Source organism: Perca fluviatilis, chromosome 4 (genome assembly GCF_010015445.1).
Source record: "Perca fluviatilis chromosome 4, GENO_Pfluv_1.0, whole genome shotgun sequence".
Classification (NCBI taxonomy): domain Eukaryota; kingdom Metazoa; phylum Chordata; class Actinopteri; order Perciformes; family Percidae; genus Perca; species Perca fluviatilis.
This window is the reverse complement of record NC_053115.1, coordinates 23,344,283-23,369,521: the sequence shown is the minus strand read 5'-3', so window position 1 is coordinate 23,369,521 and position 25,239 is coordinate 23,344,283. Positions and strand designations below refer to the sequence as shown.

General features: G+C 39.2%; 1 protein-coding gene across 2 annotated transcripts; it reads left to right on the top strand.

The window, feature by feature from the left end:
* Positions 1 to 10,155: 10,155 nt before the first annotated feature.
* Positions 10,156 to 24,663, top strand: inka2 (inka box actin regulator 2). 2 transcript variants are annotated; one of them, XM_039799046.1, is made up of 2 exons: positions 10,156 to 10,601; positions 21,345 to 24,663. In XM_039799046.1, the coding sequence occupies exons 1-2, from the start codon at positions 10,530 to 10,532 to the stop codon at positions 22,587 to 22,589; spliced, it is 1,317 nt and encodes a 438-aa protein (XP_039654980.1). In that variant the 5' UTR covers positions 10,156 to 10,529; the 3' UTR covers positions 22,590 to 24,663. The 2 variants fall into 2 exon arrangements, with proteins under 2 accessions (XP_039654980.1, XP_039654981.1); XM_039799047.1 differs by lacking the exon at positions 10,156 to 10,601 and adding an exon at positions 19,471 to 20,121.
* Positions 24,664 to 25,239: the final 576 nt, after the last annotated feature.

The window sequence follows — 25,239 nt, the reverse complement described above, 5'->3', positions numbered from 1 at the left end:
TGTCTGTTAAGAGGCACAAAGTAACTCTTTATCTTATGCCCCCAAAACTGCCGTTTTAGCTGACTGGGAGCTTAGCTTTAGCAGCTCCGTGTGCTAGCAACCGATTCGTCCCTTTTTGCTATCGACACAACTCCTATACATATAGCGGTCAAGATTAACGTAAAAATTGCCCGGAGTTCTCGTTTAATCGGTGTTCAAAAAGGACAACGTTGAGGTTGTTTGGGGTATGTTTGTACCATAGGCGCATCGATTCACGATCTTGCTGAAATCGCAATGTTTGACGGGGGTCCTTCTCCTTAGTTACAGTTGCTGAGCTAGGATTGGACGAGGACCGTTCGAGGGCGGGGTTTTGCGAACGGTCAATTGTTTCATTGACATTTTGAAAATTGCTTATATAGAGATTTAAGTCTGGAACAAAGCCAACCAGCTATGAGATGAATAGTGAGCATAACACATTTGATTCGGTGCAAAAAAACATTTTGAAAATGGCAGAAAAGGCAAAGGTACAAGACCGTGTACAGAAACTATCATAGACTTCAATAGTAGAAGATCGTTCTAGCTGTTCGCTGTGTACGGTAAACGTTTCTATGGAAACAGCGAGTTGGACCAATCAGAGATGTTGCTGTTATGCTTAGGATTGTGGGTAGTGTAGTTTTTCTCCATAAGATCGCGGAAAAACATGTTTTTCTTAAAACAAGGTTGATTTCATACGGACTTCTAGCTTCTACAGGAGCAGAAACCTTCGTTTCACAACCACGTAGCTCGTGGTCAGTCTACCTTGGATGGTTTAGACATTATGACTGATATTCTAAATCCTTATGGAGAAAATGAATGGGATTTTTGCTTCCGGAGTCGGCTGTGGGACTGTTGAGGTCTGTTTCCGAGGTCAGTTAAAAACTTTGAGGCTTTAAGGTGCAGTAGGTAAGACTTATAAAACTAACTTTCTGTCATATTTGCTGAAACTGACCCTATGTTCCAGTAGAACTACATGAAGCAGGTAATTAATTTAAAAATAATAATCTGGCTCCTCTGGCACCACCTACAGCCTGTAGTGCGAGTTGCAAAAATCCACCGCTCCCTGTTCAGATGCTCCAATCAGGGCCGGGGCGGGGGGTGTCTAACTGTGTGTCAATCACTACTCATGCACACGCATTCATTCTCCCTTGTGGGGGGGAGGGGCGTAGGAGACCGTTTTGGGCTTTAGCGGAAAGGGGGGGAGGGACTGAGAAGTTGTCGGTGTACACATTTTTTGGCTAAGTCCTGGGTCTTCACAATCCTACCTACAGCACCTGTAAGGATAGGCAATTAATAAGCAGCTCAATCATGATAATCTCAAAAATGGTCACAAGATGGCAGCAATAATGCATTCTAACATTGAAACAAAATAGATAAAAAATGGTTTATGGCCTTATCTCCAGCATTAATATTGTTTATATACCTACCTGCTGTACATTGTTGTTCATTTGAAGTTGATAGACTCCTGTTGTTTGGAAAAGTGTGTTACTACTTGCAAAGTGTGCTGTGGTTATCTGTATAAAATAAACAATGTGTTTATTTGTCTCCATTGTTTTGCTAAAGTGGAAACTACGAATGTGGTTTTCAATCATGAAGCACCAAGTGAAATTGTTTTGGCTGTATCTGTATACTTTGTGTTGCATTCTGTATTTTGTCACGTTTTAAAACCGAGGTGAACGTATTTGTGCCAAAAGGGTCACTTCTCCAGCCTCTGTAAGAACAAAGTAGTGGTACTCTTTATGCTGCTATATATTTAAAAAAATAAATAAATAAATAAACCTTTAGATCATTTCTCCTCACTGTTAATGCAAAAATAACAAGCGCCCGCTCCGTTGTGGTGTTTATAACTCAGATCTTGGTTGACACTGCACATTAGGGCTTTTGCAGTATCATCGATCATCACCATGCTTCAACAACTGAACGCACTGCTCACACTGGTTGATGATTCCTTGTTGTCATTATATGATGGACTTCAAAAGGCATTGTGGGGGTCACTTTTTTAAAAGTCTTGGCATTGCTGTTTGTGTTGTTCCTATCTTTTTATCCTTTTGAACTGAGCTTTTCTGTCTGTTTGCTGTGTTTACAGTATTCTGTCAGTTTATTTGTTATAACAGCTATGAAGTGTCAGATGAGAATTAAAATCTGCCACAACAATGAGTTGTCTTTCTTCTCCCTCCTGTCACCAACATGGAAATGTAGATTTACCTCCACCAGGGAGGTTATGTTTTCAGCTTGGTTTGTCCGTTTGATGGTTAGTTAGTTCGTTAGTTTGTCTGTCAGCAGGATTACGGAAAAAATACTGGCCCAAGGGTCATGAGACTTTGTTGAAGGGTGAAGCATAGGCGAAGGAAGAACCCATTACACTTTGGAGTGGAGCCCAATCACGAGATGGATGCACAAATTATTTTTTCACTTACGTCAACATTGCGAGATAGGGCGTTTGTGCTGCATTCATGTGGTGTTAAAATAATTGGAAAAATAGTTCCTGAGTGGGAAGATTCATACTGCATCAACATTGTGAGGTAAGGCATGCCTTATTTTTTGTTTCAGTCATGTTTTTCATTATTCAACAAAAAACATTTCATAGTGTTGAGCCCATGCATTAAAAGTCCACAAATATTGGAGAGATTGCATATAGGCTACAATATATCTGCTTCACATATAAATATCCCTGAAAATTATTTTTTAGGCTTTGTGTTGCAACGTTAGGTCCCACATCAATAAAACTTTCTCTGCACATCTGTACATGTCTCACTAGATGGCAGAATAACACACATTTTATCTTTTGTTGAGAGTACACTAGTATTGATTTTTTTTCATCATTACAGAATTTAAAGGTCTGAGTAATCTGACATTTAGTACAATAGGATAGTTATTAAGTGATTACATCCAACCCCAATGTGTCTAAATGTAACAGGCCAGAATGGTCTTTCTTCAAGATAACAATTGCTACTTTACGTTACTGACTTTGGTATCATTCATCTCATTTGAACACTATGTCAAGAGTAATATTTAAAACTTCAAAACAGGGAGATTATGATGAATGACATTGGAAAATATAATCCGTTTCAGGACTTAAACTACATTTTCTCTTCCAGAAAACAAAATTAAAGGACATATTTTATGTTTTAACTTTATAATTACCTTTTTTTAACTTTACTAACACATACACTTTTCATTTTTTGAACAACAGAAATACAATAATCTTTTCAATTTCAATGAATAATCACAAATATACGCCCCCACCTACGCATATACAGAAAGTTATTGTATTGACATACAGATAACTTCACTTTGATTTAAAAAAAAAAAAATCTAAACTGTAGCCACAAAATAGAGGAACACTATATGACCAAACTCGTTATGTAAACACAAAGCTTAGCAAAGGGCAAAAATGGAGACCACCACGCAAAAACATTTAAATGCTGTAACATAATATGATGCACAAAGTCCAAACAAAGTTATGACACACCTCTGAAACTCCACTGTCATGTATTTAACCAGGTGTTTCACTGTCAGCTCATTCCTGCCCACATAAGCGACTCTGATCTTTCACAGCTTATTACCCATTATTAGTGGTCGTCTGGCTCATGTCCTCACACAGAAGGACTGGATGACTCAAACAGGCTCTGACTAACTCAGTTTGGAGATAAAAACCCACACATCCAGCTCCCTCACGAATCTGCTTCATTGTTGGAAAGGTTTTTCAAGCAGAGCATCAAATACAATTCCTGTCGATTGTTTTGAATTTTTGCTCAAATGATATACTGTATGTTCTATATCTCAAAACTTCTATAACCTTTATTAGTTGCTGTTGCACAATAAAATACATGAAATATTATTTCCTGATACAGTGAAGAGGCAAATAAATATATGATTAGAATGATGTGAGGATGACTCAAAACTGTCTCTCTGTTACATGTAAAAAAAAAAAAGATGTTTAACAAATAAAAAATCCCTTTTCCAATGCTCACCAACCGGCTGCCACTCTGTATCACAATGCATTAACAACACGACTTTTTAATGCCTTTATTTGAAAAATAACAGTGGTGATGTGACAGGAAATGAGGGGCGCTAGAATGGGAATGACCAATTAAAACCAAAGACGCAGTTCATGGACAGCACCTTTAACCTATACTGTAGGTCACCAGAATGCCTTGTAAAAGCTACACCTATTACTGCAAGTCCTGTGGTGACACATGCTGACCTTTAGATGGCAGTGTACTAACATATTTGGCAGACTATTAAGTCTGCTTTAAAAGGGACATACTGTAAAAAAAAAAAAAAAAAGGAATCTATTATGTCTGACTGAAAAGTATTGAGTAATAAAGTAATAACTCAAGTTATTGGATTCTTCTTTTTCTTCCCATTATCATATCTTTTATTAGTCTCCTTGTGTACAGTTACTGGTTTATGTAACAGGATAATACAAACACATCACCTGACAGTTCAGGAGACTGATGTGGTGTTATTGCACATTATACAGTTTAGGAATTACTGTTATTACATTAACTGGAAGACATTGCATCATCACAGAGCCTGGTCTGGTTTTTTTAGTACAGAGAAGTGACATAACACCAAGATATAACTCACATGTACAGTAAGACGATTAACAGACCTGATGCATAATTTAGATTTCCTTTACATATGGTTGACTAGTCCTGAAGTCACGATTACCCCTCAGTTCACACGGATTGGCTGGTGAATTCACACATTACTTTGTGATAACTTCAGATTTTGAAATTGGGGAAGGTTCCTAAAAACTAATCTAACACTCAAAGGCCTGTTTCACGAAAGTGATTTGCGAGCACTGCTTTCACACAGATGGCGGCATCATGCCTCACAAATGATTGTCGCTTGCAAATTGCATATCAATTTGGGCTCTTGCATGCTCATGCATGAAACGCAAGTTCTGATTCATTTTTTTAGCGAAACGTGTCAAAATGACATTAAAATTAAACATTAAAATCACCCTATATTACAAATCACAGTTTAAACGTTGCAAATTTGGTGCAAAGGGAATATCACAAAGCGTTTTTATTGCAAGGACAATTATGTTTTGTCTTTTGTTGGTAGTTTTAATTGTTTTTAACCAAGGTTAGGGTTACCAAACAAGTCATAACACTCACAGAGTCACATAAAGGATGAATACAACAGTGTAGTATAAATATATAAGTCTGCAGATGTATAGTTAGACAGTTGCTGTTGCTGCATGTGCTGTCTCTTTGTTTCAGTGCAGAGTGATCTGATGAGACCCTTCCTTATCTTGTGCATGCTGACAGCTGGGAGGAAGTGGACACATGAAGGAGAAGCAGCTGCAGGTTGGAGGTCACATTTGGGATGAAATGGTTCTGAATCATAAAGCAGCCCGCTGAATGTTAAATTAGTCCCATGTGTCATCATCTCACTCCTGACTGATAAAGATATAAAGTACAGCGTCTTCCCACTTAAATGGGCTGATTTAAATCTAGACATCTATGATACATTTCTGTCTGCAAATAGTCCATTTAATTTCTGCATGAATTTGTAATTACTAATGCATTAGTTAATAGTCAGTTAGTGTGTTAGTCAATGAGTTAGTTAATGTTAGTTATCAGTCAGTTAATGTGTTATTTACTATTTAATGTTAGTTAATGAGTTATTTAATGTGTTTGTTAATAGGTACTTACTTGTTGGCAGGATAGATACTTGTTCTACTAAACTAGTTCCATTATGAAGCTGCTCCATATAAAGTTGGGCTGGTTGGATGGTTGGTTTAGAGCGTAGTCTATGGTTTAGAGCGTAGTCTATGGTTTAGAGCGTAGTCTATGTCCCTGCCGTGACTGCTCTGTTGCCGCCAGAAATTCCGCTCTCTTGCGGCGGGATGTCCGTTACCTTCTGCTTTCTTTGTGTTGGAATTTTAAACGTCGATTTATGAGGGGAATGGTTAACTGCTCCTCAGATCTCTGCAGGGTAAATCAAGACAGCTAGCTAGACTATCTGTCCAATCTGAGTTTTCAGTTGCACAATTAAAACAACTTTTGAACGTACACATGTTCCACCAAAACAAGTTCCTTCCCGAGGCTATTTTGCAGCAGCACCGTGGCTCTGCCGAGTGCTTAGCGCTGCCCATGACGATTGTGATTGGTTTAAAGAAATGCCAATAAACCAGAGCACGTTTTTCTCCCATCCCAGAATGCTGTGTGGACTAGCCAGACCCTCCTCCGCAGCGCTGTGGATGAAGGGCTGGCAAAGCGAGACTATTTAGAGCCCAGCACTGGGCAAAAACTCCAGCCTGAGCCCGGCCCTGGAACATGAGATAGAAAAAAAAAAATAAAATAAGAACATGAGATAGACCTCCTTCCTTCTCTTTCTCTCTTAGCCTCCGTCAATTCATCTGGGAAGCATCACCAACATCAGGCCCTGATAATGGGCACCAAGTTTCCTCAGAAGGTCTTCGCTGGACAGGGAGGAGGAACTGGCAGAAAAAAAATTTATTTGAATTTTATCATGTATGTGATGCATTATATTATGTAACCCCGCTGACATTATCCAGTCTCCCTCATCTATTTTTTGCATTATAGAGCTTTGGAAATTGGTCGATGCAAATGACAGGGTTTAACAGAGTTTCAGTTTTTCTAAAGAAGCCAAAGTTCTCAAATCATAAATGTTGTCTAAACACAAGCTAAAGATAAAACAACTTTGCCTAAATGAAATGGTCTAAAATTGGCAACATTTTGAATCAAATCTTGAACTATCCGATCAAAGAACTAAACAAGATTACTTTCAATAGCCGGCCTAGGATTGGAACCCTGTTGGGCTTTATTATTGTGTGAATGCTGACAGCAGCATTCACAGTATTGTTATGTGATTCTTTATTCTTCAACTTTTTGTCATCGTCTCTAAATTTATGCTATTTATGAATTTTAAAATATTAGGCTTTTTTTTAAAAGAAAATATACATTGAAGTCAGTGGAGCAATCTTCAAATCCTCTTCAGGCTTCTTCCTCTTTGAGATGGTACTCCTCCCACATACTTTCACCTACAGATGTCATTAAGCTTTTTGATATCTTTACAGTTTTTGTGTTATCACTGTTTAAGTTAAGTTAAGTGAATGTTTTATTCAGGCTGTTGCTGTGCTTATAATGAGAGTGTGTATTGTGTGTCTTAGACTTTTTGTGTGGAGTTTGGATGTTCTTCCAGACTTTCTTTGACATACTACTGACTTTTTTTAATCAATTTCTTCGACAAACTATGCTATGACTTTTTTATCCCTTTTTTCGAAAAACTATAATATGACTTTTTTTATCCCTTTTTTCGACATACTATACTATGACTTTTTTCAACATGCTATAATATGACTTTTTTCGATATACTATTCAATGATTATCATTATTTTCGACATAATATACTATGACTTTTTATCACTTTTTTTCGATATACTATACTATGACTCTTTTCTACATACTATAGTATGACTTTTTTATCACATTTTTCGACATACTATACTATGACTTTTTTCAACATGCTATAATATGACTTTTTTCAACATGCTATAATATGACTTTTTTCGGTATACTATTCAATGATTATCACTTTTTTCGACATACTATACCATAGTTTTTTATAATTGTTTTTGACATACTATACAATTACTTTTTCTAACTCTTTTCGACATACTATACTATGACTTCTTTTGACATGCTATACTATGACTTTTTTTATCACTTTTTTTGAAATATAATACAATAAGTATAACTTTTTTTGACATATTATACAATGACTATCACTTTTTTCAACATGCTATACTATGACTTTTTTAACACTTTTTTCAACGTACTATACTATGACTTTTTTCGACATGCTAAACTGACTTTTTTCACCATACTATAATATGACTTTGTTCTACATACAATGACCATCACTTTTTTCGATATCCTATGTCATCCCTTTTTTTGACATAATATACTATGACTTTTTCATGACTTTTTTCAACTTACTGTATTTTTTTTTTTATTAAAAAAAAAAAAAATAATTTTTTTTTTTTTTATAAATTATTTTATTTTTTTTTTTTTATTTTTTAAAAAAATTTTTTTTTTTTTTTTTTAAAAATATTTTTTTTTTTTTTTTAAAAAAAAAAAAAATTTATTTTTTTTAAAATTTTTATGAATTACTATAGTAAATATGAGTGAGCCTTAACTGAAGAAGTCAGATAGCAAAGATGGTACAACCAAGTATGTTAGGTCAGATATCTCAGGGTGATAGGAGAATGCTTGAATGAAGGTTGTGTGTTCAAACCTTATGTAATACAGTGAGTTTTGAGGTCCAATGTGAAAAAGATAAATATGCCCAAAACATAAACCTGTGTGTCATGTGAGATATCTCAGGGTGATAAGAGAGTTTTTGGAAAACAGAAGGTTGTTTGTCAATATTCATGATGTTTTTGACGTATTATAATGTGAATTTTCCTGACATTTTCGACATACTATACTATGGCTTTTTCCTGACTTTTTCGGCATACTATGACTTTTAATTACTTTTTTGACATGCTATACTGACTTTTTTCAACAAACTATAATATGACTTTGTTCAACATACTATACAATGACTATCACTTTTTTTTCAATATTCTATACCATCAATGTTTGACATGTGTGTCAGGTCAGATACCTGAATAGATAGAATGTTTGGAAAACAGAAGCTTGTTTGTGAATATTCATGATGTTTTTCGAAATACTATAGGCTACTATGGCTTTTTCATTACTTTTTCGACATACCATACTACGACTTTTAATGACTTTTTTTGACATACTATACCATGACTTCTTTTAATATACTATACTGACTTTTTCATCACTTTTTTCGACATAATATGAAAAAAGTATGTCATACTATGAAAAAAGTCATAGTATAGTATATCGAATTGTCAAACTATGACTTTTTTCGACATACTATACAATGACTTTTTATCACTTTTTCGACATACTATACTATGACTTCTTTCAAAATACTATACTAACTTTTTTCAATACTATACTATCATTTTTTCTTGACATGCATACTGACTTTTTTCGACATACTATACTATGACTTTTTATGACTTTTTGGACATACTATACTACTATGACTTTTACTGACATATGCTCATATGTCATATTTCAGCAAGAAAATAAATTCAAACCTATGATGTTCTACATCTGTTACTCAATAAAGTTCACTATTGAACTTTTAAAGCCAATAATTTAGACTAATTAAAACCATTCCCACTTTTCCAACTATTCTCACTACTTCACCTTCTTACGCAGTTAAGCTAGCAATCCAATTTAGCTTTAGCAATTTAGCTTTTTAGCATTCACACGCATTTTTTGCAGGAAATTCATTTTCTAGTTTAAGTAGCCTTTCAAACTACAGTAAATGACCCACATTCGTTTTCTTTTTAGCAACACAATAATTTCATGGTAAAGACAGACCTCATATAGTTACCTTGACATCTTCAGATTGAAGGAAATGCAGTGAGTGTTACTAAATGTGCTACCTTTCAGAAATGTCAAATCTATATAGTGAGGGACGGAGTGATAAACAACTTCCAGATGGGTTTCTTGTATATGCAACTCTTCCTTCCCCTGCTAATAAAGCCTTATCCGGGTCACGCAACAAAAGCCTGTGGCTCAGGTGTTTCCTCTCTGACCGCAGTGAAGGTGGCCAGGAAACTGTCCCTATGGCTCGTTTCATGACACATATGGTTTCTTTTCGCCACATCCTCCTCAAACTTCCTCCTTCAGTCCAATGAGCTGCAGCAGTGGCTGCAGAATCTGTTCTAGCCTGTCAGTGTTGTGGGATAGAGATATTTACGCATGCTCTTTCAGTAGCCCCAACTATTAAATAGTTCAACCTTGATTCAAATATTTCCAGATGTTTTCGTCCCTCTCTTCATATCTCTGTGAAATCTACTCGTCCATGATAAATGACGGATCCCCATCTGATCCTAGTTTGAATGAGACTGAGAGGTTTATTCATCGGAGGAAATTGGATGGGCAACGTATAGGCGCTCCTCTTGAATGGGAAAATAGCAGAGGGGAAAAAACGGGCTGAGCAACACACACACACACACACACACACACACACACACACACACACACACACACACACACACACACACACACAGACACACACACACACACACTCCCAAACACACACAGCAGACTGACAGTATCCAAGCAGCGGCTGCTGAGACACACACACGCACGGACTGAGTCTCTTGATGCAGCCACAAGAAGGACCTCATTATCATTTTTTGGAGTAAACGCATTTTCGTCATCAGGAGTTTTTTTTTTTTTCATTACAGGATTCGCGTCATTGCAAGACGTGCGCGCATTCCTCAGCAGGATTTGCGCATCTCCAATCGCAAGTTGTTTTCTGCTCTCCGCGAGATCGTTGTTTGAATTTTCCTCCCCAGCAGAAAGCTCTCGTAGTCATGCTCGAGCGGCGACTGGCGAAGCCTTTCATCTGAAATTTTTGTATTTGGAAAAAAAAAAATGGAACAACAGCTCTCTAAACCAGAATGCAAAAACATGGATGCGTGTCTGAGGCGACTGAAGCAAGAACTGGTATGTTCTGTTGTATCTACTGTACTTCTACTATTGCAATCAGCTCTAAATTATGCTGTTCTACTTTATTCATGTGCTTATTAAACATATAACAGTTTTAATGAACAAATCCACACGTTTATGTGCGTGCCAACATAAATTAATTTCTCACAAAACAAATATTCAAAATAACATCAGCTGTGGTTATTCTTTGCATAGCCTATCACATGGCCTGAAATATCTCCATCATATTCTAGTTTTTTTAGTTCAGTTGGAGATGTATATGTGTATTTTTTAAATCGCATTAATCTGTGTAAGCTTAAAGCCTTGAGCTCACCAGATGCATGAGTACATATCCTCCTCCTCTCTGTCCACGCATCTGGGACAGATGTTTTAAGCTTAATGAGCTCAAGACCGTTTCTCCTCTTCTCTCAAAGAGAAGGACTGCTCTTGGTTCCTAAAAATAAAAAAAAGTAGTAAGATTCGTAGTAAATTTAAATCATGTGTTGCAATAAACTGGAGCTAAAACGATCACGATCGACAGAAAATGATTCAGCAACTATTTTCATAGTCGAATAATCATTTGATTCACTTTTAAAGCAGAAATGCTAAGAGTTGTGGTTCTGGCTCCCTAAATTTTAGGATTTCCTGCTTTTATCTGTGTAATATAAACTGAATACCTTTGGGTTTTGAACTGTTGATCGAACAAAACAAACAACAAAACATGTTAAGGTCTCACCTTGAGCTAGGAAAAAAAATTACTCACAAAACAACAGACTGCAAGGTCTTGCTTTTACAGTGGAGTGAGTAAAATTGGTATTCATCACATTATTATGCCCTAAATCAAGCTGTCAGTCTCCCTTATTTAATATGTTCACATCTTCTCTCCTCTAATAAACAAATTTGTTTGATGGTGGCAAATTTAGAGTGTTATCTCTTACCCCCGTCCTTGAGATGTAAAATCAAAATCTGTAAGCTGCACCCTCACACTCAAATCACTTGGCAGTGACACACTTTAGACCCATTTTCAAAGGAACCTTAACTGGCACAGATTTCATTTGGAGTCATCTTCAAAGCAGACTCATATTTTTTTTTTTTTTCAATCCAGCCACTGGCCCACAGAAAAGCCTTGCTGCGTGTTTTGCAACATGATCTGCTCTGTGACTTCTGTGAATTGGCTTCTCCGAATTAGCCACACGTCTGTGAAGTGGCACTTGAGGTTTTAGGGATGTAGACGTTGATGCCAGGAGGACATGTTGTGTTATAGCTGCCGTATCACAGTTTGGTAACATAATAGAAAAAGTGTCGCGCCATGCCGGGGATCAAACAGGAGAACAGAGAACAGATGCCGGTTAAAAAGCCGAGGCAGTCTCCCCCTGCAAAGGGCCATGTGGGATGCAATCTGTCGTTTAGAAAAGCAAGGGGTGTCGATGCCAAGGTTGTCACTTTTCTTTCCACTGTGACGGACTTTTATCCAGTGCCCACTGGAGAGTAGTAAACCAGCTCCATCTGCAACGCAGAGATCACAAACATGTAACAACCGTCTTTCACCTGCTGCAAAGTCGATTTCTTCAATAAAGACTGTGGTGTAGGTTTTAAAGGACCATCCTAGTTGTTTTGCATGTTTTAGTCCATTTACTACAAATCCCATACTTAAATCACAGATAAACATTTTGCAAACCATGTTAAACCACCGTGTTAAAGACATTTTTCAGTTTCAGGAAGCCATTGGTTTCCATTCATCTCTGTATTGTATGAAAATCTGTAAGCAGACTGTTAAAACTTGCTTGAGTTGTGTACTCCATCCCACTTATTATCAAGTCTCAGTTAATTTTGTCAAAGATACCTCATCGGGATAATGCAGCTTGATTGTAGATTGATTTGACTGCACTACATTACCCATGCCACAATAACTTGGCAATAATGCAGACTTGTTGTTCAGCGTAATAGGAAGGAAAATATATGTAGTTTAGTTTGCAGTGACATAGAATGTGAGCATAGCATTAAAAGTCTGCGTACAAGTCACGTAAATTACAACTGTGAAACTAGTGATCCACAGTAGACACCCTGAAACCCATTGCACCATCAGTTCTAAAAGAAGAAGAGTGTCATACGAAAGTGTGAACACTGTCAGGGGTCGGGGGGGGTCAGTCTGTGTGGGGTAGTCTCGGATCGTGCTGGAACATTTGACCCCTGACCTGACAAGCTATTTCTCCTAAATGCTGACCACATCCAACACGCCAGTGATACTAAAACTCAAAGTCAGGAACATATCATCGTTTTCTTCCTTTCTACCAACTGAAAATAGAACTTATGAACAGGCTCTTAGCTCCCATTTGTTCCTATAAAAAGCACTGCAAGGCTCCATAGAAATCCTGAGGATATAATGGCAACAATGAAATATTTTTAAGTCCATGCATGACTCATTATCCACACAACAGACGAAGAGTCATGAAAAAAAAACATAAGCCCTTCCTGCCTGCTCAGAGTCGAAGATACAAAGCTGACATGACTTTGAGTCATCTTGTCTAAATGTAGGGTTCACACCTGCACTTCAGACACTAAAGTCAAACATTTTGGTGTCATCACTGCTGAAGCTGATTTCATATGCATCATACTCTTTTATCTCTTTCCCACCTGAGGCACATTTCGAAACATGACTGTCAGCTTGGAATTCAACACCAAAGCCAACAAGAATGAGGTCATGAAATCTGAGAAAAAAATAGTGCATAGTGTAGTCTGAAAAGCTTGTGTGCCTTAAAGTTGAACGTTCTTTGTTACCTTTAGGGCGTGGGATCAGAAAATGGCACCCAACACAAAGAAGTGTAGTGGTTTAACTTTAAGCTTGTTTGTTTGGTGCCTCCCGATCTCCAACCTGCCCTTCCTTCCCCTCGGCTAAAATTGGCCTAGCTCTTGGAGGCAGCTGCAGGGTTTTGCATGGGTGATCATTGTGTTTCAGATGGACCGCTAACCTTTTTACAAAGCCTGTTTATCATTATGAGACTGTGCACACATAACCTGCTTTATCACGGTCTGGAAATCACCAACAAAGATGTTTAGGATTTACTGTTTTAAGACACAGTTGAGTGGTTAATTACGCTGCTGCTGTAACCACACATGACCCCGCTGGTCTGAGATTGAGTCTGAGAGTTGTGTATCTCCTCTCTTCTGTTTGCTTTCATTTGAAGAAAAATATGTGGATTATTTCTCATGGGTGTTGCTGTGACTGAGGTTTAGGTCAATATAGCTCTGCCTCATGTTGTTGTGTCTTTGGGGCCTTCAAATTACATTTTGCCTGACGTTATTGCTTTGTCTATGGCCAGGAGAAATTAGATTTTTTTGAATTGTTCTGCTACTAAAATGGAAGATGTGTTGTAGAAGATATTAAAGCAGCAATAATTTTTTTTTGGGCCACTTGGGGGCAGCGGAACAAGCTGTAAACATTGATAAATTATTACTGTATGAAGTTGTTGTGGTGAACATGTTTTCATACAGACGCCTATTTACACATCCAGCAGACACAGAACAACATTAGCATTTATTTGGAGTCGTGTTTTGGACACCTGACAAATATCCATTCTCCTTTTAGCTCTTTCTTTGGTCTCCACCGACTCCTGAGAAAAACATCTGGCTCTTCAGCTGCTAAATGCTCCACTATGTTTACCAGCTAGTCGCTAACTTTGTTTGCCTGCCGTTTGGTGCAGGGCAGGTAGTGGATAGGTTTAATACAGCTTTTTTCCTAAAATCAGCTGCCTGACTGAAAAAGAAATTCAATGAAAACAGTGATGAGTGAATCAAAACAGTATCGTTGCAGGCCATAAAACCAAAACAATGATCTAAAAGATGCTCTGTAGAGCTAAGGAAAACTGCAGATTTGGATGATAATTCTCCGTGGGTTCATAAATACATTACACATAGTCATTTGATCTAATGTTTATATAAAAATATGAAAAGCCTTTTTAAAAGAGGCCCATTTACTGCCACTGCATTTATAACAAACTTCAAATTCCAAAATGCTCTGTATAACACACAGAACATGTACTGGCATGTACACTGTATACATAGCACATTACTATGCATTTCATAATATAATGCATTAAAGCCTATGGAGGCCCATTCAATCCCAATAAATCACTGAAATCAATGAGCTTTTAAATGCTAATAATGCTCCACAATGCTCAAGCCACCTATCATGAAAGCTTTTGATATTAGACTAAGAGGGGGCAGGTTCTGGAGTCGCTGCAAAATTAATGTCACACTTGATGTTACAATTGTGGGCTGGAGAAGTGGCCGTGCACTTTCACTGCCCACACACGAGGTGCTGACGTCAACTGCTGCGCTATCAAAGATCTGTCTAATGATCATTGCTTGCACTGTAGATTTTCAGCCAGGAAGACAACAGATTGGGTCCCAGATTTTCTCCAAATATCATCCGCCAAAAATGATGATACAGATCCTAATCACCCCGTGTCTCCCGCAGCAGCATCGTTTAAGTGATGGTGTAAATGAGCTCTAGCAGGAAACAAGCTATTAAACCAACTCCCATCTCTGAAAAGGCCGTTAGGGAGTCTTTTCTGGGTACCGGGGCAGAGAAGCAGTGATAAATTTGGTTTAAATACAATCTGTTTTAAGTCCTGTGTGGTGCTCATGGCATTGAAGTCAAACTTCTTGCTCAGGTTAACCCACAGAACCCACTGTCAGAAGTCTTCACAGTAAGTTTTTTTTTGGTACAAAGTAGTTCCAATGAAAAGTGTTCACAGTGAGTTCTATAGATTATCCTACCCTTGCTTTTAAAAGTTACCTATATAATCATTGGGGGAATTGATGCCTCTTTCGGCAGGATGGACTATTGTTTGCCAGTGCCTTTCAAGACTGTTCCAAAAATGACTTACATCACTTTTTTAAGCCTGACCCTTAGGGTTTAGTTAGATTTAGGCATTGATAATATTATCAACACGCTCAATACCAGTATGTTTAGAATGGTACTGAATGTGTAGGCATATGAAATACTTAAGTTAAGGTTAGGAAAACATCATGGTTTTGGTTAAAATAACTACTTGGCCAACATAAGGGACAGATTGAGGTTTGGGATTTAAAAAAACAGATCATGGTCATGGTTAAAAGAAACCACTGCTGACTCTTGATTGATTCCATGAAACAGGATGGGAACAGCCTTCAGTGTCTGACATTTTGTTGCCATACAGAAATGCACACAGCCACTAAAGGGGCTTTGTAAGTTGCACATAGACATTGTATCAACAGGTGCAGTCATTTTTCTTGGGAGGACAGTCTCTGATTATCCAGAGTTATCATGACAAAATAAACATTCCTGTTGATTTTTTTAATTGATTTTTTTGGTGCTGGGAGCACCACAATAGAAGTTCCATTTACCTTAATTGTACTAGGGTTGAGGCAGAAATATAAGAGACAAATATTTCAAAATCTGCACAAATAAAACCAAAAATATCTGTCAGGCAAGATACTGCTTTCGGTGAGGACTAATGATATAGTGAGACATGCAATAGTAGCATATCAACATATTGAAAGTTACAATTATAACATTTGGGTTAAAAATGTGGATGTCTTGGTTAGCGACCACTTTGTAATGACATCATACAAGAGGTATTTGTGTCCCATACTCTTTTGTTGAACATTATTCACACTTCTTTCTCTCCTGAACATGACCTTTATGACATTCGGAGCAAGCAGAGTCACCATGTAGCCTTTTTGTCAAAGAGGCATTCATTGCTCTGTGCACAGTGATTTATTTATTTCAGTGAATGCTCCACAGCTTTTATTGCACTCTTGATTGCGACCTCGGGGCTGTCCACAGCGGTCTGTGGCGTGTCCAGCAGCTCAGTCACAGACCCTCTCTGTATCCCCCGTACAGAGAACCCATTCCTGTCCTTGACCCACACAGCCCAGCATTCATTTTTAATTAGGGGTGGAGGTAGAGGGAGGGTGGAGTGCACTAGCTTCTGCTGCTGGCCAGCTCCTTCTGAACAGGAAGACCTTTTGGATCTTATAACCTTGGCCTCGCTGTTTCCTCCCCCTCCAGCCAACAACAAATAAACAACAACCGTGAATAGCCTGTATTTCACAGCCAGAAGAGAACACTGGTTTGTTTTTGAGTTCACATTTGTGAGTTTATTTCTCACCTAGCAATCCAGTTAATGTCTATCAGTGAACACAATATATGTAAAACCCCACACATGCATGCCTTATAAAAAGACACTGACTTCATTCAAGCGAGGCATGTTTGGGCATGTGTGGATATGTGAGCTCAGTGTGTTTGCACAGTGAATTTATTTTTTGCCTTCATAACTGAAGGAGGTTATATCAAGGCTGCAATGAAGGCAGAGAACTCGATCTCAACAGACAGTAGAGGGGGAGCATTGATATATTTATACTTTGTGGTATTTAAACGACTTGCATATTCAATGGTTTCTGGATGCATCTTCACAGTAGATGGGCCTTGACATGAGAATATGAAATAAAGAATCACCAATCAATTGTTTTAAATGAAAACGGCCAGAACCTTTTAATAAGCATCCATTCAACATTAATGCAAGACTGCCAACCATTGTTCTTAAAGTTTGAAGCATTCAGCCTTTAATTGGCAATTATATATGGTTGGCTGGCATCACTGCAGCCAAAGAAGAAGTAGTGGGGGGATGAAGGGGAAGAATCTGGACTGCCCGTTTGTCTTTCTTTCATTCATTTAGCAGATTTAAACTCGGCTTGCGGTTTTAAAATGATCTTTTTTATAGCACGCTTGATGGATTAAATGGCTGAAACATTTTGGAGGCATGAGTTCAAAAAGAAGATTTAACTAAACTTAACAAGACTGAGTTAATGATGCCAGTGTTTTTGGGCATTACTAAAATGCCCTGCAGCCACAATTTCATCACAGTTTTTTTAATAAATAAGATTAGACAGACTTTTTGTTTTCTTCTCATCTCTATTTTTTTCTGGGTAATACCTTGAGGTGCTTGTGTAGGTCCTGTCAGGTCTGCATCATCTGTGTCTTTGTCCTAATGATGCCCTGAGCTGATTCACACATAGTTAAAGTGAAACATCTCAGGATGAACAACATCGTTGTTTAAACTAGAAACCGCCGCAGGATTATAGTCACTTTTAGCATCCTGAGCAGACGGCAGAATGAAGGTTGACAAGGCTGACATATTTGTGCCACAAAGTTCAGCCTTGAAATGGCAGCGGTGGAGCGCCTGAAGTTAGTTGGCATTGTAAAGGTGAAATAATGGGGTTTAGTTTACTACTGTTCTTCTGTTTGTTCCGCAGGGCACAATATGAATTATTAATGTAGCCTTAGAATAGAAATGCCAGTAAACAACTCAGTGTGTTTTAAATAACATGGGGCCTGCGTTTTGGGGATAACAGAAAAGTTGCATGTGAGTGGTAAATTAGGGTGTTTTTGGTAAGCGTGTGCAAACAGGTGCGGCCCTTTAAGACTGCTTGAGAACGGTGTGCTTAGCAGATAATATTTCAAAAAGAGATTTAATACATTTAAGTGGTCCAGATTTCACCAGCAGCTCAGAGTGCGGTAATCCCTCAGCTGATCCCTGCATAAACTTCACTGAAGCCACGTATCTGCCTGTGAAGATGTAACGACAATACATAACTGCACGTCATCTTGTTTGCAGACTTGTTGACCTTTGATGTGGAGGAAAGTAAACCGTGACTATGTGATCTCTCCCAGTCTCTCCCAGGACACAGCCAATTACAGCTAATGAAGTCAGCCATATGTGGAAGGCACAGAGAGAAGAGACAACCTGATTGTGCTAATTACACATACCTTCGATGCCTAATTTAGCGAGCCAACGGGAAGCTCAGAGGCTTTTGTTCCCAGCATGTGCATTGATAGGCTTATTATCTGATCTTAGAGGCTATTCACGCCTCCGTGCACCTACTCAGCCATATGTTAGAAATGTGCAGACTGTTTTAACCCCAAAGATTTAATGTTAATGGTGCAGGGTTGGATAAGTGTCAAGGCACAGATGTGTTAGTATATAGTGCTGAATCAATTTACAGAAAATGAATCAACAACAATTATGATGATCAATTAAGTAATTTATTAAGAATGAATACTTCATGTCACTCTCTCTGTTTTATGTAATTGTAAATACAATATCTTTGGTTGTAGACAATTATCTTTAATAGATTACATGATAATGGAGAAAATAAGTGGCAGAATAGTCACATGATTCCTTTTATTAATCATTGAATTATATAAGAAAGTTTCACTGTTCTAAAACGTTTTGCAAAGTCAAATAATTTTTTTTAAACTCAAGTCTACAGTCTTTGAGCTTAATGCTAACGTGAGCATGTTAACATGCTCAAAATGACAATGCTAACATGCAGATTTTTAGCAGGTATAATGTACCATGTTCACCATCTCAGTTTAGCAGCATGTACTGAATAAGTTAAACTTTTAACCTGATGATGGCGCAAGATGAAAATTTAAGCGATAACCATTTATTTCCTAGGGGACATAAATGTATGTACCAAATTTCATAGTTGTTGAGACTTTTCACTTGAAAACACAAATGTCATGTGCCATGGGCTAAAACAAAAACCAGGGGATCACCAAAGTCAGTAAGCTTCATCCTCAGGGGAACATGGATATCTGTGCGACATTTCATGTCAATCCATAAAATAGTTGTTAAGATATTTCAGTCTGGACCAAAGTGGTGGACCGACAAACTGACATTCCCATCCACAGAGCCTAAGAAAAGCCATTGGGGTAAACAATCCTGAAGTAGATATGTATTGTATTGGAGTGTATTGGAGTTTTGGTATATTTGCCTGTTTTTTAATGGCTACAATGTTTTTTTTTGTATATAGACCATTTGTCTGTTTTCCCAGAAAACCCCACATTCTGCAACAGTCCCTCCTCTCACGGTGCTTTAAAGGTTGTTTTGTTTATGATGCCGTACTGCCAGTTGTCTTACACAGCTTCTTTTCCCACCCAGTGGGTCAATGCAATCATTGCTCCCTCAAGATTAAGTATCACAGCCGGGTGATGTTACACCTATAACCAACCCTCCCCACCATTCTCCCATCTATAACCCCCCTCATGTGTTCTTATGGTGTCATCCATAATTAAATCCATCAACAGTTTTCTCTTCGACATCTTAACATATGGCGAGGGATCCTTCCCCATCTCACACACAACCCTCCTCCCCCTCTGTTACACCCTCCCCTCTTTCCATCCCTACTCATCCGGCTGACTCTCACCATCCCTCTCACTCCTCTCATTGTCTGTTTCCGCCTGAGTAACACTCCCCCCCCCATACACACACACACCCTCCATTTGGGGATTACAGTCTAGACAGCCAGCGCTGATTGGTTGTCACACCCAACGGTGTCCCCCGATTGGAGAGAGATACATATAGGGGCCTTCAGACTGATCCGTTTGAAAGGTGAGAGAGGGTGACAGGCTGGCAGAGGTGCAGACTAACAACAACAGAGAGACAGACAGGGATATCTTTACCCCCTGCTTTGTGACAGTTTATAGAAGGTAAGGTGTGGGTTTGATTTCTAAAGATATATATATATATATATATATACACACACACACACAAGTCCAGCAAGTTCTTGTTTATCATTTTCAGATTATTCTATTTTAAACTACTGACGTAAAGTAGCAGTTTCTTCTCATGATTGAGGCCTGTTTTACATGCAATAAACTGCATGTATGTGTAGTTGACAGTTATCTACGTTGTTGCGATTTAACCAACAGATGCTGACAGACAGCTTGGTTTATAGGAAAAAGAACGGTTGATCAGTGTCGTCTTCTGTAGGTGTGCTTTAGAAGCTTCAAAACAACATTTTCCCACAGACTTCAGCACATTTATCAAAATTCCTCGCACGCTTTCAGTTGTCTTCCCACAGGTGTCAGGTGTTTTTTTGTTTTTTTTTTAAAGGAGGCCTCCCTGCAGGTACCTTACTCCAATGTGAGCATGTTCTTATATGAAGAAGAACCTGTTGTTATATCAAGAGAATGATTCAAAGGTCTGGGTCAAATGATTCAAGTCTACAAGTTAAGACACAGGTCAGGATGCTGCCTCTGGGCTTTCTGTCTGCCTTCAGGGCAAGACGGTTGGTCCAGATCACATGACACAAGCTCTTAAACAGATGAGAGTAAAAAGAGAGAGGAGGAGGAAAAGTAGGAAGAGGATAAAAGCAGAGTGTATGATTACTGCTGCACAGAGGGAAGTAAGAGTGAAGACAAAGAGCTCGGAGGAGGGAGCAAATATGGATTAAAGTAAATGGATGAATTCAAAATGAAAAACAGATAAAAAGAGTAGGAGAATGGTCTGTTTTACAGCTGTCATTGGTTGGATCCTGTCTTGTATGCAGGCCATATGGGGCTTGTCACCTAAAACTAGGTCACGTGACCCATAACACACAAGAGAAGAGTCTAACCGACACAGAGACAAAAAGCAGGACTGTAGTGTGACTTTATTCCTGAATACATGTATTTAATGCCTTTGATGCTGCTAGTTGATGGTGTGTAATTGGATTTGTGCTGGTGCTGAGATAAATGATTAACAAGAAGGGGGGCAGTGAGGAAATCAGTCTTTGATGGTTGATGAGAAGGGCCCTGCAAGAGATAAAGGAGTCAAATGATTGCGTTGATGACCTCTACAAGGTCTTTAACAGTTAAATCGAACTGGACATTTTGGATTTTTGTCTGTCATCATCGTCTATTTATCCCTTTGTCTCTCTGTCTCCCTGCAGCTGTGTATGAAAGAAGCCGGAGATGGCCTCCACGCTCAGATGAATTCAATGATGGGAGCCCTTCAGGAACTCAAGCTCCTTCAGGTTCAGACAGCGCTAGAAAACCTCGACATTTCTGGTCGGCATATTAACCGAGGACTCCCACATCCAGCTCCGACAGCTCCTCCTGAAGCATTAGCTACAGTGGCGTCAACCTCAGGCAAGGGTCACGGGTCCTGCTTTAGCCAAAACATGCTTGAGGAGGCCAGCCCGAGTCCGATGCCAAGTCCAAGGCCGTCTCAGGAGAGCAGAAACACCTTCAGCCGTGATAACAAGAGCCTGTCTCGAAACAGAAGCAGCCTGGGAACATCATCTTCCTCAGCATCCAGCCTTGAGAGTGAAAGCGAGGGAAGTGAAAGAAGCACACAAAGCGTGACTGACCTTGAGTCTATACCCAAAAGGTGGTCAGGATACTCTGCCCCGCAGGTGGATTTCTATGGACCAATGGTGGGAAACCCTCCACCGGAGCCCTACCCTCAGCCACAGGCTTCCGGTCGTGCTCAGGCGGTGGACCTTCCTGGGATCCTGTACAGCCTCTCCAGAGAAGGCCCTTCTTTGGACAGCGACTACTCCCAGGACAGCACAGACGATGCCAGCGACTGGACTTCTTCGCTCATGAGCCGCAGCCGCAACCGTCAGCCATTAGTGCTGGGCGACAACGTCTTCGCCGACCTCGTGGGCAACTGGCTAGACCTTCCCGAAGTGGAGAGGGAAGAATGGGAAGAAGAGGAGAGGAGGAAGAGAAGAGAGGAGAGGATAGCGGATGGAGAGGTGGACAGGCCAGACACCCCAGCTCACCCTCTCCGCCTCAGCCGCTCGCAGGAGATCTGTAGGAAATTCTCATTAACCACAAACATCTTCAAGAAATTCCTGCGCAGCGTCCGCCCCGACAGGGACAAGCTGCTCAAGGAGAGGCCTGGTTGGATGGCTCCGGAGCTGCAAGAGAGCGACCTCTTCAAAAGGCCAAAGAAAGTGGCACCTAAAAGTTCAAAAGGCAGCTTCTACCTGCCCTTCTGGGCAAATGGACAGCAGGGAAAAGGCAGGCCATGTCCTCATTTAGCTGAAGCAGAGAGGAACCACCAACACCACTTCCCCCAGCTCCACCAGCAGCCATTTGCTGGCATTTATTTAGACAGGAGACAGCCAGAGACTGGTCTTGAGAAAATGCAGCCCTTGTTTGACTACAACACAGCTGTGTGGGTCTGACAGTGAGTTTCGGGCCAACAGACTGCCAGTCATGCCAAACTGAGTGAGTGACAGGTGCTTGGGGGGTTGGCTGTGCTGGAGGGGGAATGAATGAATGATTGAATGAGAAGCTTGGATACAGTTATCTTCCAAAAATGAACCAATGAACTTCACGCCCTTAACAAGATTATCAGGGCAACATTTTGTCTGACAATCCTAAAAACCTAAACCTTGTTTGCTGTGTGTGTTTGTGCGTGTGTGTGTGTGTATATGTGTGTGTGTATATGTGTGTGTGTGTGTGTGTGCGTGCATGGGTGCGTGCGTGCATGCATGTGTGCGTGCGTGCGTGCGTGCGTGCGTGCATGTGTGCTGGAGAGTGTCTGACAGAGAGAAAAATCTTTTTAGGATTTATGCTGCAAGTTTTGTATTATTAAAATATGTGCATGTATGGCTGGGTTCTCTGGATGTCTTAAAAGACGGTACATTAAAATGGACATCTTTCTCAGAATGTCACCATCATTACATTACAGATCTTCATGAAATAGCCACAGACTTTTTCACTGCTACAGGACTCTCATATATCTCACTTTGTTGCATCTATGAATAGAAACACCAACTGTTGGATTGCATGGTTACCATTTTTATTAGTGATGCTACAAACAGCTGTTACCGAACGCACTGCCACTAAACAGTCATAAGCTCACTTTTGTTTCCAACAGGCCTCGAAGCCTTGGAAACTCAGGTTTAACTGACCCTGTCCGTCTCATTCACCTAGCTCAGGGAATGAATGTTACACAGGAGTAAACTATGAGACACTGCCGCATTGAAATGGTTTTCAAATACAGAAAAAAATAGAGATGTCCTGCCTCATCTCATCTTGCCTAGAAAGACGCAACAGCAATACAGTGCATGACTTCTTTAAAGATTGCACATTAAACTTTGAGATTTGTCCATCGTAATCAGCAATGTTGTGCTTGCCATTAGAAATGCTTGTTTTTGTAGACATGGCACATGTTGAGTCAATTGTCAGTCCTCAGAGAGAGGAGGGGGTAAAGATGGCAACGCCAACCACGAGTACTGACTGCCATCTGGTACCTGGTCGTTATGTAAAGCTTGTTCACCACAGCCTCGAGAAAGATGCAAAACAGCCTTGTTTAATCCCAAAGCTTTGAGGATGAACTGAATTATGACGAAAGTGTTACATACTGTTTAAACACAGGTGAATACATCACAGGGCTGTAACAGTGATGAGACAGTTGAAAGTGGAGGCACAGACCCGTAATCGTTATCAGACAGTATCAATGTACAGAACATTGTACATATTTGTCATCAACCAAACAGCAGCAATAACGAACTTTACTGTAATATCCCATCACATGTATTTCATTATTCTGCACGGATAAATATGTCACTGTAACATTACAATAAACAACACCACACATGTATTTAAACCACAAATTGATGAGTTAATCTTACAGTATCTATTATCTTGTATCATAAGAAACCGTTTCAGTGTTTTTCATTTCAAGCAGCTTGTTATAATACAGTTAGAAAAAAACTACAGCTTCCTTCACAAATTCACATAAATATCATGATTCCCTCAGGATTATAGATGACACTGCCCGCTCGGACTCAAAGTACTTTGCTTTTATAGAGGACCACTGTTATGCAAGGACAATCTAATTCTCTAACTCATTATTATTATGAAAAAGTGTTAATATCACTCAGTTTTAAATGGGATCCTAGACCAATCAATTTAGCCAGAAGGGATTAGGCCTTAGGTCTTTTGAGTGTCTTGGCCAGTCGTTCCATATGGTGTTGTCTCAGTATTCAGGTCAATACATACTTCAGAGGGTCCAACACACCCAGACTGTTTCTGCTGAGAAGTTTGTGCTATGAGGCACAGTCTGAGATGTCATATCAAACAGTGTGTTTATGTAAATGTAACATTTATGTTGTCTAAGTGTCATTTTCAGCACTGTTGTTGATATTTTTCATCAGGGTTCTGCGAACCTTCAGTAGTGATTATGTGTCATGTGCACTGTAAAACTGTCACTGACTCTTTGTAAATTAAATCTGTTTTCAAGAAATGTCACTCTGTGTGTCAGATGGTGAATCTGTTATTGCTGTTAGTTGTATTAGTGTGGAGCTGAAACTTTCCAGAAAGCAGACAAACGGCATCCTGACATATATGTTTGGGCAAAAAGGGTCAAAAATAATATCACAATATTAATAAGAATATTTTCTTGATATCTAGGCATATCATGACATGGAAAACTGGAGCTTTTGATTCTTCACATGATCTCCTTTAGCAGGTTATGAAGTTTGCAAAGTAGTTGAGATATTTTGAAATTCAAAACACATTATCATATATTATATAAAAAGCCAAATGTGCTCTTATACTGTATATTCATAACCTGGCATACAAAATAAAGGAAAATATAAGACCCTAGCAACCAGCTTTTGCTTTCAGCCCGATTTGTTTCTGCCGTGCTCTGCATCCTCACTATAGTAAAGTGCTGCTGCATGACTACAGGTTCATTGAGGCCAAAGCCAGTAAGTCACTCACTGCCTGTGCATCAACTGTGCACTAAATTGATTCTAAATCTGTACAACAACTCCATCTGGGTCTTCAATAAATAAACAAAAGCAACGTGAACTCTGCAGCCCT